The 16,402-nt window shown below is 36.0% G+C and overlaps 1 protein-coding gene across 8 annotated transcripts in view; it reads left to right on the forward strand.

Moving 5' to 3' along the window:
• The window catches only part of SULF2 (sulfatase 2), a 265,589-nt gene that overhangs the window by 205,023 nt on the left and 44,164 nt on the right, over positions 1-16,402 (forward strand). For all 8 annotated transcript variants that reach the window (XM_087959310.1, XM_087959311.1, XM_087959308.1 and 5 more), the window contains 4 exons: positions 1,141-1,292; positions 3,586-3,755; positions 9,212-9,362; positions 13,126-13,301. In XM_087959310.1, coding sequence (XP_087815436.1) covers positions 1,141-1,292; positions 3,586-3,755; positions 9,212-9,362; positions 13,126-13,301 — 649 coding nt within the window. The remainder of the gene's footprint in view (positions 1-1,140; positions 1,293-3,585; positions 3,756-9,211; positions 9,363-13,125; positions 13,302-16,402) is intronic.

Here is a 16,402-nt window from a genome sequence, read left to right on the forward strand (position 1 = left end):
CACATTGTACGTTGCATTTTGCTCTCTAAACATGAAAAGTGGCTCAGAAAGCAATCTATCTTGGGAGACCATCTCAGGTTCCACAGTCCTTTCTTAAATACAGTTATGTGTGCCTCTGCTTTAATCACAGTTGTTTAATTTTGTTGTTATTTTGTAAGGACTGTGGAGAGGACTAATTAAAGGAAGTCTGACATTAATGGTTGCATTGATGGAACTGGAATGTATTAGTGTATCTCTGTCTATGCATGAACTAGAAGTCAACTATGTAAAATCTTTAAACCAATCTATGCAATGACCCAAAATCACAACTGCCCTTTCATTAGACAAAGTGAGTGCATGTAAAAGCCACAATATGTGACTCCACCTTCTCACAGTCACACCACACCACCCTCTTGTAAATCCCAAGAACCAGTGAGATCCTTCTTATTAGGATCAGGAACAGAACACTTTCAATGATTGTATCTAAAATCTGGAAGTCATTTACAAAAGAGACCAGCTTTCTGAAATCAATAAAAACATTCTGTTCTTTCTTTCTTTTCTTTTCTTTTTATCGAAAGGCCTCTGTCAAAAAGTTTTTTAAATATTTTTATATTTTCTGAAGTATTTTTTCTGTTATTTATTTTTATATTTTATAAATGATAACCAACTAAAATACTGTCAAAAATTGGCAGGTTTAAAGCATTTAAAGTTATTAATAACATATTAGTGACTTTGTAAATAATAATTTGAATTGAAGTTTTTTATAGACATAGCAAAAACGAATACAAACTAAACTAAATAATAAAGGGAAAGTGAGAAAAAAGTTTAAAAAGTACAAAAGAAAAGAGAGAGAGAGAGTAAAAGAAAAAGGGAAAAGAAACAAAGACTTTCAGCTTTTATCATACTGAGTGTAACCTAATATAACTTCCCTCTCAACAATAGATCAGTGACTGTCTCAAACATTATTATATACAGTATTATGGTGGCCAGATCAATGTATATTTCATATTCTGTTTTACCCCTATAGAAAGTACATATTAACACACCATTTCATATTTTTGGGTTGTATGAAATCTGTTGCAAAAAAACCTTGCAGGTGATATCTGAGACATGTTTATATATTGCCGTCTCTTTACCTACCTTGTCATCCTCTGCTTCCAGCTTTCTTTGGGAAGTACCTAAATGAATATAATGGTTCCTATGTGCCTCCTGGCTGGAAAGAATGGGTTGGATTACTTAAGAACTCTCGTTTTTACAACTACACGCTCTGTAGAAATGGAGTGAAGGAAAAGCACGGATCTGACTACGCTAGGGTAGGTCCTATTGATTTATTTTAATTTGTCCCCCTTGACCCTAACTGTGAGATTAGCCCAGATATGTTATGGATTTAGTCTAATTAAAGTATTTGTTTTATAGCTGAGAGCCACTGCGGGTAATATAAACTGTAATCCATAAACCCGCTCTTAGGCTGTGCATTATCATTTTACTTCTGGAGGGATATATGATTTAAAATTTATTTAGTGACAGCAGGCAATTCCTGAGATGGTAAACATTCCAATATGCTTACCAGCTGAGAAATAGATTTGATTGTAGCTTGACTCATACTGTTTTGGCTGGTATTCTCTACTTTAATTAACATACAGGGTTATATTCTGTACTGCTGTATGCCTATAATTCTTTTATTGCAAAATCATTGCTTCCATGGTTCCGAGATGCTGCTGTTGGTCAATTCTAAATCTGTCACTAATCCCTAAATTCAATATTTAGTTACAGGGCTATGAAAATGAGATCAAGAGTACATTTGTGATATAATCTCTTAATTACAGTGATCTATTAAAAGTAAAGCTATTTAGAATGTAATATTCATATGACATTGCGTTCTTTTATTATTCATTAAGAGTAGCAAAACAGGCTATGTTCTTGTAGGCATATTCAGATATAATAGAGTGAACAAATCTAAGTTTTAGCCAAGAATGCTAAATTAATAAAGGAGTGCTTTAAAAACAGCTGTTTCTCTATCATGTAAAGAGACCTTTTTTCTTTTAATAGCAACTCTCTTGGGTGCATCACAAGCTATTTTTAAAACTATCTCTACTTTCAAAAGAAAATAAGAATCTGTCTACCTATTTAAAAATCCATCTCCTAATGCAACTCTCTTGTTTCCCAATCTATTACTGAGCTCAATTTAAAATGCCAATTTTAATATTTAAAAACCTAAATGGTTTGAGATGACGTTACCTTTTCTTCTGTTTGTTTTTATTCTTTAAAATCTTCAGAATCTCTGCTTCATTATTTAGAGCCAATCAAATGAACCAAGGTAGGTTATTACCAGATAGAAGAACATTTTTGGATATGGAACAGTCTCCTTTGAGTGATTTACTTGGCAGTATTCTTGAGGTCTTTTCAGTTCCAAGGCCCCTTTATACATTGCATATAACCTCAGACTCATTTTTTTTTAAAGTATGGCTGTAAATTTAGGCTTTTTGTTTTAAGAGCCTTATTGTTATACATCACATTTAGATTGTATTATTTGGCATTTAAATAGGGTTATAATGCTTTCCAGACAGTTTTATATTATGGATCAGTAAATAAATGTGATTAATAAATCTTCTCTGCCTGATGCCATCTAGGATGTATTGGATTAGAGAGAGAATTATTAGAATTGTGGTCCACCATATCTAGACAGTACTACTAAAAGGTGTTAGAAAATGATCAGTGTTGCCCGGTGACAGCTGGTCCAAAATTTCAGGAAGGTGTCTTTTCCAAACATCCATGAGATACCACAATATGATTTGCAGTTTCTTAAATTTAAAAATGGATTTCAACATTGAACCATGATCCTTTTCAATTTTTATATTTTTACAGTGCAAAGTTAAGCTCACCTATAATTTTACGTCACAGTTTTATATCCAGCACTCATATTTAATATTTTTACTAAAGAAGTGAGTTTCCCAGCATAGGCCCTTCTGTTTTGGTAGGTCTTATGAGTGTAACATATTCTCTATAATGTTAAGGTGACAAGACAGTTGCCTGTTTCCTTGCTGTCATAACAGCTGTATCAAAGCTGAAAATACCATGACTATACGTTCCTTTATAGCTTTCTCCATCTGTTCTGTTTTCCACTGTCCCTCCCAAATATGGCATAATATTCTTAATTTGACCCCTAGTACGCAAGTGAGAAAGAACAGAAATGGCCAAGAACCTTGTGGAAAAACAGATGGTTTTCAAGCAACATAATGGATCTACTCAGGACAATGTACTTAAGAAAATACATTTGAAATAGAGCAATAGTGTATATGTACTGTACAAGCACTGAAAATAACTCTTGATAGTTTCTTAAATGATAATTTTACAGTTTGATTTTGCTTCTCTTAAGTAGCACTTATATACCATTTCATAGTACTTTACAGCACTCTCTAAGTGGTTTATAGACTCCACATATTATCCCCAACAATCTGAGTCTTGATTTTACTGACCTCAGAAGGATGGAAGGTTTAGTTAACCTCAAGCCTTGTCAGGATCAAACTCCAGACTGTGGTCAGAATTAGACTGTAATACTACATTCTAACCACTGTTGTGCTTCTTATCTTCATTTCATCCTTTCAGGACTATCTGACTGATTTGATCACCAATGACAGTATTAGTTTTTTCCGAATTTCAAAGAAGATGTATCCCCATCGACCAGTTCTGATGGTTCTTAGTCACGCAGCTCCACATGGTCCAGAAGATTCCGCCCCTCACTATTCTCATCTCTTCCCCAATGCTTCCCAACACATGTAAGTATACATAAATAATACACATCAATTTTATGCAATTCCAGAATAAAGTAATTATAATCTATATTTATTATAAATTAAATACATTCCTGGGAAATAATTAGCAGATTTGTTTCTTGTCATTACTTTATCCTAACTGCAAAAACAGAATAGCTCGGTATATTTTCCAACTTTTAAAACTCTGCAACTATTTGTTGAGTATAATGTGTAGTTATGCAGAGTTTCCTTTTGGTATGGCAGAAATACTGTCAAGGACTGAAAAATGATTGGGAAAAATAGATACATAGGTTAATAGTAAAAGATAGGATAGGGCAGAGATTTAAACTGTAATCTTAAATATGGTTATCTAGAAGTATGGCCTATTGATCACAAACAGACTTGGTTTGAAAATACATTAACCTACAAACCATCAAATCAAAGTTACCCAAATGAAGCTTAAAATGTGCAAATCCACCTTTAACTGGTTAGGTGTGTTGGGTGAACACAGTGACAGAAATTTCCCCTTGCTAATTGCATATATTGTTTTTTATTTTGTAGTTGAGGTGTTGGGGTATAGTATGTAAGCGTGTGTATTATTTGGAGGATATCATATTTTAATAAATAGCTAAAGATTCAAAATTCCAATAAAGAATTCACTGAAAAATTAGTTGGGAGGAAATGTGTGAGTACATATTGAGAAGATTTCTTAAAGCATATTGAAAGATAACTATTTTACTGAAAGTAACAAGTGTCTGCATTGGAATATGTAGTCATAACTTTAATATAAAAATAAATCCTCATTTCAATTTTTGCATGAAGTTTTATTTAATTTCTTGACTTCTCTAAAAATATTTTCTCACCATAATTGAATAGTTTTTATAAGATTCTTAGAGCTGCAGATGGAAACTGTGTAGTTTGGCTGCTTCTCCAAGATCAAATATAGCGAATTTGTACAGGATTTGCAGAGCAAAGGATTTCTTCCCAATCTTACCACTTCAAATGTCTGAATGGATTTGAAGTGGTTATTTTTGTTCAAATTCCAAAGTTGTTATATGTTGTGTATTTGGAAATAACATGGACAAATCTTTTAAGCATAAGAGGATTGCATTTGTAGTAATCAAAGAAGATTGTAGACTTTGGATGGATTAAGCAGCAGGAGGCTTCAGATGAGCCAGGAAATCACAAAGCATATAGGAAAAGGAATTTACCAAGTATTTTAGATTCATTCAGGGCATTACATAGCAACAGTTTCCATAACCAACAGCATTTTCAAAGCAGCTCTGTCCTTATTCTGCCACATTCTGAAATCAGAGGGAACATTAGCCATGTAAGAGAATAATAAGCAACCTTTTCTCCCTGGAAAAAAAGAAATCTCCCTTCCTTTTCTCTGAATACTATTTGAATCAGAAAACCTATATCAAAGCATTCCATTTGCTAAAACACCATTAAACAATTTGCTAAGTCCATTCAGGATGCTGGAAAACCAGAGTTCTAAACATTTTGCGTACCACCTCTATTCAAACAATAAATGCATAGGATATTTGCATGTAATCCTGATATATCAATAAAGCTCAAGCTCTCAAGATACACAAAAATAGCACCTGGAATCATAGTCATTACAAGTCTTGACTGTTTCTTTCCAGAAATCTGGGCTTAGAAAAATTGGAAGGCTGGCATTTATTCCTCTAGGTCTTTTTCAGGCATGCCTGCACAAAGTCCTAGGGAGTTCACCAGGACTACTTAAAATATTTCTACTTTAGTCTTGAAGTCCTTGATGCTTGGCCAGGATAGTCTCTAATATTCTACTGTGCCAGGCATCCAAGCTTGTTCTTCCAGATGCACCTGTCTTCTTCTTTCTTGCCTCTGTCATTGGGTAGGATGCAAATTTTGCTAGGCATTTAGGGGAAATCATTACATGGCACTTGTGCAAGCTGGAGGTATTGGAAAATATACAGTTTAAAGGATTAAAACATGGTTTACAAAAACTCATTCAGGTCTGGCTCATTTTGAAATAAGAATAAGAATTTAATATAGCTTGTTTTCCTGGTAACTACTTATGCAGTCATATTCTGCTAAATATTAAACTACCAAATATTGTAAAAAGGGTTTGTATATTGGACGCAGGCAGGCACCCAATACAGCTCACACAGCAGAGGTGTCACATGCACTGTTTTGTGGGTGCCCAGAATTGTTGTGTGTGGCCTCATTCCTACCACTACCAAGCTTCCAGATACTTTTTCAAGGGTAGCCATGTGTAGAGCATGTTGCAGTAGTCCAAACATTGGGTGGATCCTACTTTTTCTTCCTCAAGGAGAGCAGAATTATATTGTAAAAAACAGGCTTTTCTGATTGACCCCTGTGTAACATAGGTAATCATACTGCAGGTGCTTGTGGGCCTGGGTGTTGGACTCATTTCAAAACCTTTCAAAATGTGGGAAATCAGTTCAGACCATTGGTTGAAAAGAAAAGAAAAGATACCTGTCCATAGCTATAGAAGCAAACCTTCCAGAATAGTTTCTCCCTGACTTCCTAGAGTATCAGAAGGGATAACACAGGCAGAGTGACAATATGTTACTATAGCCTAAACTCAAGGCCTACAGGCTGGGTGGATCCAGCCCACTGGGCTGTCCTGGTCTACCCAGTGCGAAGAGGAAAGATTGGTCCAGCGTGGCTTCGGCCCAGTCTACCCAATGTGAAGAGCAAACATGCCAGCAGTTTGGGGAGTGGTGTCAAGTTGGCCACGCCTGCCCAGTCAGCCACGCCCACCCTGCCTCCCTGAGTTCAACCACAGCCCTGATGCGGCCCTCAATGAAACTGAGCTTGACACCCCTGCTATAGCCTATTTCAACATAGAGTTCTAGTGTTCTTTCCTAGGGAAAATCTTCTGATCTGGTCTTCTTCCTAAGGCTGACAATAACTGTTGCTCCTGAGAGAAAAGTAACAGAAAAGGGAACTAATGACAGCAGCATTGTATTGCTACTATTCAAATTCCGTGTGTGTGTGTGTGTGTGTGTGTGTGTGTGTGTGTGTAAACTGCAATACTACATACACACTGCAAAGGAACAGAGCTTGACTGGCAACATTGCTTTCATTACTTTGGCTAAACAGTTTGTCATAATAATAAGGAATCACCTGGGAGGTGGGCAGCCGTATAAATTTGTACAATAAATAAATAAAATGGTACATTCTTATAGACACCACTGACAGACAGATGAGATGTTAAAAGAAAAAAAGGGAAGAATGTTTTCCCTGCTCACAAATTACTCCTGAGGGTAATAGAAAATTCAAAAGAAAGATTGTTTCCCATCTCTGCCCAATAGCCCAAGGGTATTTTTATTTATTTTATCTTATTTATATATCATGTTTAATTACCTCCCATCTCCCTCACAGAATGACTCTAGATGTAAATGAATAGAAATGAGGGGCTTCTTTAGGAATGAACAAACTAAAAGACTCAAGGTCCATCCCACCCCTGAAAGGACCTAATGATAAAGACTGCAACGATGACACCATTAAAGCCAACCTCTTTAACACATTCTTTGGCTCAGTATTTGTAACCAGCAATGGATCATGCCCAGACAACTACAATGATCTAATAGATATTGATTTTACAGAAGACAATGTTGAAAAGCACTACACAATCTAAAACCATCTCTTGGTTTTATTATTTATCTATTGGACCGGAGAGAATATGTACCTACTTCTTTAAAAAGCTATCCACTGCCATAGCCAAACCTCTAAGCATAATCTTTGAAAAATCCTTCAGGATCAGCTCCTTGCCAAGCCTATGGCCACTAGCCACGGTCATCCCCATCTTCAAAAAGGGAGACCCCAGCCTAGTTGAAAATTATAGACCAATCTCTTTATGCTGCCTCACCTGTAAAGTCATGGAATCAATTATTAACCAATCCATTATCCTCCACTTAGAGACAAACAACCTACTCTCTAATAAACAATATGGTTTCAGAAAAAAACTATCCTGTAATCTGCAACTCTTACACTGCAAAAACATATGGACTACACAACTTGATCAGGACAAAGCAATAGACGCAATCTACATAGACTTCTGTAAAGCCTCTGACTCAGTGGTACACGACAAACTACTCCTAAAACTAAACTCTTATGGTATCTCTGGACACCTGCATAATTGGACAGAAGCATTCCTGTTAAACAGACAACAAATGGTCAAAATTGGGAGAGTCCTATCAAATTCTGTACCTGTCAACAGTAGTGTCCCCCAAGGCAGTGTTCTAGGACCAACTCTCTTCATACTCTACATAATGACTTCTGTGATCATATTAAGAGCAACTGTGTTCTTTTCGCTGATGATGTAAAGCTGTTCAATAGCACAGACAATACTTCTACCCTTCAAAAAGACCTCGACCATGTATCAGAATGGTCAAACAAATGGCAACTTCAAATCTCAACAAATAAATACTCTTACATATTGGCAAAAATAATCAGAAAATAAAATACAAGCTGAATAGTCAAGACCTTGTTGATGATCCAAACTCTGTCAAGGACCTTGGAGTACTCCTCTCTAATGATCTAAGTGCTAGAGCCCACTGTAACTACATAGCCAAAAAGGCATTAAGAGTTGTTAACCTAATCCTGCGTAGCTTTTTCTCCAGTAATATCACACTACTAACTAGAGCATACAAAACATTTGCTAGACCAATACTTGAATACAGCTCATCAGTCTGGAACCCGCATTACGTATCTGATATTAACACAGTTGAAAATGTCCAGAAATATTTCACAAGAAGAGTTCTCCACTCCTCTACTCATTGCAGAATACCTTATGCCACCAGACTTGAAATTTTAGACCTAGACAACCTAGAACTACGTCGCCTTCGGTCAGATCTAAGTATAGTACATAAAATTATATATTGCAATGTCCTACCTGTCAATGAATACTTCGGTTTCAACCATAACAATACAAGAGCACACAATAGCTACAAACTCAAGGTAAACCGCACCAAACTTGATTGCAGGAAATACGACTTCAGCAACAGAGTGGTCAATGTCTGGAATACTCTACCTGACTCTGTGGTTTCTTCCCCAAACCCCAAAAACTTTAACCTTAGATTGTCTACTGTTGACCTCACCCCTTTCCTAAGATGTCTGTAGGGGGCATGCATAAGCGCACCAACGTGCCCACCGTCCCTGTCCTATTGTGTTCTTTTTCTTATAAGTATCCATTTCATGTATTCATAACTATGTTTATACTTATACCTGTTATCTTAGAATCGCTTGACAAAATAAAATAAAATGAAAAAATATCTATGAGGATTTAAAACTGGAGTTTAAAATTTTCAACTGATGCTGACTTTAATCTCCATTCTACATTGAATATTGACATGGTGCTTTTGCAAGTCTTTTTCAAGTCACAATGCGTTCTCCAAAATATTTGCATATTAGGGTCGGCGGCATATTATGTTTATTTTACTGGCTGTTAATTATTTCTGTCTCTCTAGCACACCCAGTTATAATTACGCTCCAAACCCAGACAAACACTGGATAATGAGATATACAGGTCCCATGAAGCCTATTCACATGGAATTCACCAATATGTTACAGCAGAAGCGACTTCAGACACTCATGTCTGTGGATGATTCTATGGAGGCGGTAAGATTTACAAGCTAATTCCTCAAGTCTTAGATGTAGGTCCTATCTTTCTGGACCATTCAAGAAGCAAGCCAAGCTTTGAGAACTAAACCAAGGTTTTCACAACTGCAGAAATTCAAGTTTCTTCTTTCGGTTTATAACATTGCATTGCTCTAGGAAGATCAAAGGTACTAAATGATAAAATAGTTACAATAGCAAATATTTCCTAGTACCCATTATAATTGTAGTCAGAGATACACGTAAAAATGGAATAAGAAAAGTAGTCTGAATTAGTGTTCTGAACTTTAATAGCTCTTGATGAGTATTTCAGTCCTTTGAGGTGAAATGCCAGGAAATAAAAGGTGTTTTGATATTGACACGCATTGAGTAGCAGTTACTCAGCAAACATCTGGAAATACCCCTAAATAACTAAAGCTGGAACCTAGACTGTTTCCCACAATTATATTCCTAGTCACACAGACACAAGGAAGAGATCCAGTAGTTCCAGAAGGAAAATTTCTTAACTTCCTTGCTCTAAAAGAAAGAAAACTGATCTTGCACCTCAAAGCTTTTAAATACTTTGTTTTCTGAACAATGTGTTAACAATATGTAGGAGTTTTTTTCTGAAGGTGTCTATAGGAAGACCACAAATATCTCAAGCAGTGTATGAATGTGGATACACATTCACTTGTGGGAGGTCTCAGGTCGGGTTCTTGCCAGAGGGGAATTATAAAGAATTGATCTACTTGCTACTCACTCTCTATTCTGACTTGGTTGCCAGCTCCAGTTTTAGCAGAGCCATCTTCAGTTTGCCATTTCTTTCCTGGAAGCCTTAGTTGGTATCTTATGTGAAAATCAATGGTCTTGTTCTCAAGTTTATAAAGCTGCCAGAGAAATAGGGAGGAAAAATAATTTACTGCTGCCTATTTGACCTTCTTGTAATTTGTTTAAGATTAAGTATAACACAGTTATTCCATGACAGTAAGATTAGGATTACATTGAGGCTAATTGTGATTTCATTATCACTGATTTGTGGTCTGTTCTAGGATGTTATAATCTTTTTGTCAATGCTACTGTATACATTTGAGGATATAGTAGTTTTGCAATTTATCATAGTGGCCATTTAGCCTTAAAATAATCCCTAGCAAATTTGTTGACATAAAATACATTCTTACAAATAAGGGTGATACATTTTAAAATCGTATCAGTCAGTCAGACTTAGCCTTCTACTTTATCACAGATGGACTCCAAAAATAGTTATGCTTTGACCTGCTTTTCTGTATTAAAAAATGAAGATATCTGGGTCATCATAAAAAGGCTATAGTTAGCATTCCTCGTTAGCTAAAGGAACAGCCTTTTATAAAAATCAGAAACACAGTTTGAAGAAAAATGTTTCACCTAAGAATGCATAATTCCATAACATGTAGTTATTGATACAATAAATCATAACAATTGGATTTGTGTATATAGTCCATCTCAGTTGAGGATAGCTGACCTTTTAAATAACCAAAACATTATGAACTGAGAAAACCAGTAATCCATTTTGGATCTCAGCCCTATTATAGGAGTTAAGGACTAAAAGCTCAGAAGGATATAAGACAAGGCAGAAAAAACTGCTTTGTACAGTGATGGTTGTGGGAATCATACAGTTTGCTCCTAATTTGATTATCTCTGGCTACAATTAAGCATAGTAGAAAAGAGATTTCATATTCAGTACCATGAATGTGAAACCCTTCTATTTTTTTTTTCCAATTTCGAGTAATAGGACACAGAACAAGTCTGTAGAGATTCTCAGTCATCCAGGTCATGGTTGTCCCAAAAGTGCTTTTTCAGGAGGCAACTGGACTTCCTTGCTTTTTTTTTTCTTTTGAAGATGTCTCACTTCTCATCCAAGAAGCTTCTTCAGCTCTGACAGGATAGTGGGAAATGGAAGGATTTATATTCCTTGCAGACAGATGTCATTTGCATCCTTTAAGAGGCTCCTTGAAGCACTTGGAGGTTTATCTGTGTCCTCAGGGTTTCTCAGGGTCTTCAAAAAGGAAAAAACAAGAAAGTCCAGTTGCCTGAAAAAGCACTTTTGGGAGGACACAGAACAGTTAAACTTGCCTCCTTAAGTGTTTTTAAAGGATTTAAGAACATACTTTGGTCAAACAGAAGAGTAATCCTTGGCCTGTGGATTTCATTAAGAAATTGGCTTATGTTGGTGCCTATAATTACAATTTTATGCTGTTTCAGATTTGGTGCATGTTCATTTTAATTCATTGCTCCTGCTTGAAGTATTTAAAATAAATGTGCATTTTGAGGTGGGGGGAATGTAAATTGTTACATGGTTTGTTAAGTGACAGAGTATCCTGCAGCATGATAGCGTTCCATGATATGGCATGTTCCAGAAGAGCTAGACAATAACCTACTCCCAGTAGTAAGCCAAAGGTTGTCCAACAATTCCACAGATCCAGTGTTCTAGATAGAGGCTGATCAGAGCTTAGTCTTGAAAAGATACCCTCTGCTCTTATTTATTTACCAAATTTATTTGCCATCTACCTCACTGCGGGGCTACTCTTTAGAAGACTTAGAGTAGGGTGGGATTCAAATTTCTTAACAACCGGTTCTGTGGGTGTGGCCTAACTTATAGGTGTGGCTTGGTGGTCATGTGACTGGGTGGGCGTGGCTTGTATGTAAATATTATAAATATTCATGTAAATATTGGTTTTTTATTAAAAAAGGAGCAACTTTTACCCAAAAGCAGGCAAAGCAGGCAGGCAGATTGAATTGCTCACAGAATCAGAGATTAATTTAGAGATCTATCTTTCTGCAATTGGTTATCTGAGTCTGCACTGAAAAGCTTCAGTCCTAAGGAAGGTTCAGCTCTGCTTTTAGATTAGCTAGAAAGCAAGAAATCCAAGGATTTCCTGCTTTCTAGCTAATCTAAATCTCCTGGCAGAGCAGAACAGCTATTGGTCGGGGGAGGAAAAATAGCAACTTACCAAACCAGCAAGTTGGATGGCTCGCATGCCAGGTAAGAAGTGAGTGGGCAGGGAGGGGAGGGCCAGCCAGTGGAGCGATTTTCTGGTTCTCCGAACTGGGGACAATAATGTGTGCAGCATTTGCAAGAAATCATCAGCTGTGCCGCCTGGACAGCTGACAAGCGCTATGCTCCAGTGGGTAGCGTTTGAAAATCCTCTTGTTTCCTGCTTTTTCAACCTCAGCTGTGCCGCACAAAGCAGCTGAGGAGGGAAAAGCAGGGAATAAAGGATAGCCTAGAGCCCAGGCAGGTGGGTGGGCCAAACACCGAACCGGTTTGGTGTCAGCTGCTCTTCGCAGCTACAGGTTCTACAGAACCGGGCCGAACCGGTAGTATCCCACCCCTGGCTTAGAGTAATAAAAATGAAGAAAAATGAAAAGTGTTAACAGAAGTAAAATAATAGAACAATAAAGTAAACAATAAGAAAGGACCAGTTATTGCCTCTATCTTCATTCCTAGTTTATAGTTTAATTTGGTTGAAAGCTAATTGTGCAGATAACAATGCAAGGATTTGTTGCCTTGATTGTCTAACATTTTTTCTTTAAAGAGAACCTGCCAGGAAAAAAAAAGGGAGGGGGGGTAGTAAAGAATTTTTAAGAATCAAATCCTTTTAATACCAATGGAATAATTTTACATATTCAGTGTTATTTACATATAACATAATAACAATGGGATTATTGGGGGTCTTTTTTTCAGTCTAAGACATAGTGTCTCTATTAATGTATTTATTTTATTCATTAATGTATTTATTTCATTTTTCAGATTTATAATACATTAGTTGAAACAGGTGAACTGGAAAATACCTACGTAATATACACAGCAGACCATGGCTATCATATTGGGCAATTTGGATTGGTGAAAGGAAAATCCATGCCATATGAATTTGACATCAGAGTTCCTTTCTACATACGTGGTCCAAATGTGGAGGCTGGATCCTTGTAAGTTAATGGGCTTGATGGCTCCATGGGAGTGAACTGAATCTCCTGGTTAATTCTGCATTGAGCAATGTACTTCTGCTTGAATGTGTGGAATCAGGATAGGCACCTACAAAGATTTTTGTTTTCGGTTGAATGTGATTAGGGCTTCAGCAGTCAGGAAACTCAGTAAAGAAGCCAGGGATCCTGGTAAAGATCTTCATATTGAATATCCAAAGATATATAAGGCAGTCAGGCATCAAAATGTTATAAGGAAAAATCTGTATGTGTGTCAACATTACTTCCTACTTTACTTCTTATTGGATGTAGGATAGGTCTCCATAAAATGAATATTTGCTGGCTTTCAAGCAATATTCAAAACACCTGTCTTTAATAAGATGAAAGATAATATATTTCCTTATTCAATTCTCCTATCATAGATGACCTCTTTGTTATGTATCCCCTCTGAATTTTATCCAGTTGTGACGATTACTTCTGTCACTATACAGTCTTGAAGCTGCCATTCCTCTTCCCCTGGGCTACCTTTTCCTCAAAAAAAAGGTTATTTTTCCAAGAGTGGTAACCAGGAAAAGGAGTTGCAGCACTGTACTGAATATTCTTCAGCTGACTTTCCTAGTGCCAGTTTCTCTAAATTCTGTTATAGGTCTGTTCTTAATAAGTCAGTAGTATGTGGAAGGAATAACAGAATTGTGGACAATATATTTCCCCCCAGATTTTAAAACCTTTACACTGCAATTTTATCCTCTATTAAAGAATATCTGAATGTGCAAAGCATAGCAGTCTTCCAGACTAATTTTCTTCTCCATCCACATAGGGATAAATGACTCTGTTTTTCATCCATTCACTTTGCACATGTTCAGTGTCAGATCTATTCATCAGATTTCATTTTTTCCAAGCACATATTTAAATGATACATTTCCCCCACCCTCATATTTCCACTTAAAATATGTAATTAGGCCAAGATGTTCAGTGAAGGTTAGGGTTTAAGTGAAACCTGTTTTAATTGAGCTTGTACTTTTCCACAAAAAGCAGATCTATAATTTGGGAGTTCTCCTTGACCCCAGTTTCCACAGGATTTGCAGATCATGGCTATGACTAGGAATGTTTTGCAAATTTACTTTGCAGTAGCTATCTATGTCTTGGTTACAATCCATCTTGATTACTGGAAATTACAACTGGTAGTTTTTACATTTTACATTTATAACCAATATAAAGTAGAGGAATCACATGATGCCTACACTGAAAGATAAGCCTGCTGACCAAGCCCAATTTAACCTTTCAAGTGGTGAGGTTCTGATTTTTTAAAGGCAGTATTTCTTAACCTAGGCAGTTTTCAGGTGGGTGGACTTCAACTCCTAGAATTCTTCAGTCAGCATCCATGCCGGCTGGGAAATTGTAGGAGTTGAAGTCCATCATCTGAAAGCTGCCACAGTTGAAAAACATTGGTCTAAGGAGCCATTTCCACTATTAACTGGGCCTGATTACTTAAATCATTAGGAGAGGGCCTTTTTAAGATGCCTTTGCTTCCTAAAGCTCATTTGCCTGGTGCAAGGAAGAGGCCTTCTCCTGCGTAGAGTACTCTCCCCAAGGAGGAGCATTTGGTCCCCTAGGTAGCAAAATGGTAAAAAAAATATTTTGTTTAATTGTTTAAGAATTGTTTTAAGCCACCTTGACTTCTTATTAATAAATGATACCCTAAGACAGTAAAATAAGACATCGTACATTTCAAATCAAACCATACTGAATTTGAAACACCGCACTTTGATAAAATGCTGTTTTGAGTGCATAATGGACTGTCTCAAACATCTTTTATTTTATTTATTTATTTGTTTATTTTTATTTGTCAATCTCTTACAAGATAATAGGTATAAGTATATACATAGTTATGAATACATGAAATGGGTACATATAAGAAAAATAAAAGAATCAATAGGACAGGGATGGTATTATGCACGCCCCCCTACAGACCTCTTAGGAAAGGGGTGAGGTCAATAGTAGACAGTCTAAGGTTAAAGTTTTTGGGGTTTGAGGAAGAAACCATAGAGTCAGGTAGAGTATTCTTGCAATAGTCTAGCATGCTTGAAATATCCATTCAAGCTTCAAATCAAAAGTTTTCGTGCTTCAAAAGAGATGTTTTAAATTTGAAATAAAGTTTAGAAATTCCAATCCAAAACCTTTTGTTGCTTGAGGTAGGACACTTACCAAGTTTTCTCTGTAAGAGTAAAAATACAATAATCGTAAATTAACATGACCTGAAACAGATGCTGCTACAAAGCTCATTCCTTGGCTTCAAGTATTCAAAATTTAGAATGCTTTTCAAGCCAAAGGATAGTTGTGTTCTGAAAACCTATTTTGTAAAGTATTTAATTAGTTTGATTACACATGTAGGTTAAATAAAATTTTCCAAAATTCTTTCTTTATACATCGAAATGCTAGGTGAAAAATAAAAGCCTAAGATTCTGAAAACTGTGAAGAAATTTTGATATTTCTGGGATGAAATGAGTGTTAAATTTTTCATCCTTGGGGTAATAGACTGTGAAAAACAGATTTCTAAATAAAAATACTGTAAAAAGTTAACTCTTCTAGTAGACAGGAATCATCAGAAAATGATTGTGTAAAGTAGCAGAATTATGTAATATTTCCTTTGTGTTCTGATTACAAGTGAGATAGAGAGACAGAGAGGAGAGAATTTCACATCAATTATAGGATGATCTGAATTTGCAAAGTATTTTAGTGCTTAATTTTTGCAATGTAGCAATTATTTTTACCATAAAATTGTGTGTACATATGTGTGTGTATGAATATATGCCAGTATGCATGAATTAAAACAAGTAACACTTGTACTTTTTCTCTTTTTAATATAAAGAAAGAAAAATATAGCCAAACAGCAACAATTCTATCCATAATATATCTACACTGGCTGTTCATAAATTTTTTTCAATTGAAATGAATTTCATCAGGTAAAAAACCAGCTCAAAAACAACAAAATAATAGTATGCCTACAACATAATAGGATGGTGCTAATTTTTTCAAACTCTGATCCAATGACTCTTCTTATTGAATATCATGAAAGTTAAGTCCAATTTAAATTAAGTAGCAGCCGA

This window comes from Notechis scutatus, chromosome 3 (genome assembly GCF_049901735.1).
Source record: "Notechis scutatus isolate UNSWTSFEM ecotype Mainland chromosome 3, rNotScu1.2, whole genome shotgun sequence".
Taxonomy (NCBI): Eukaryota; Metazoa; Chordata; class Lepidosauria; order Squamata; family Elapidae; genus Notechis; species Notechis scutatus.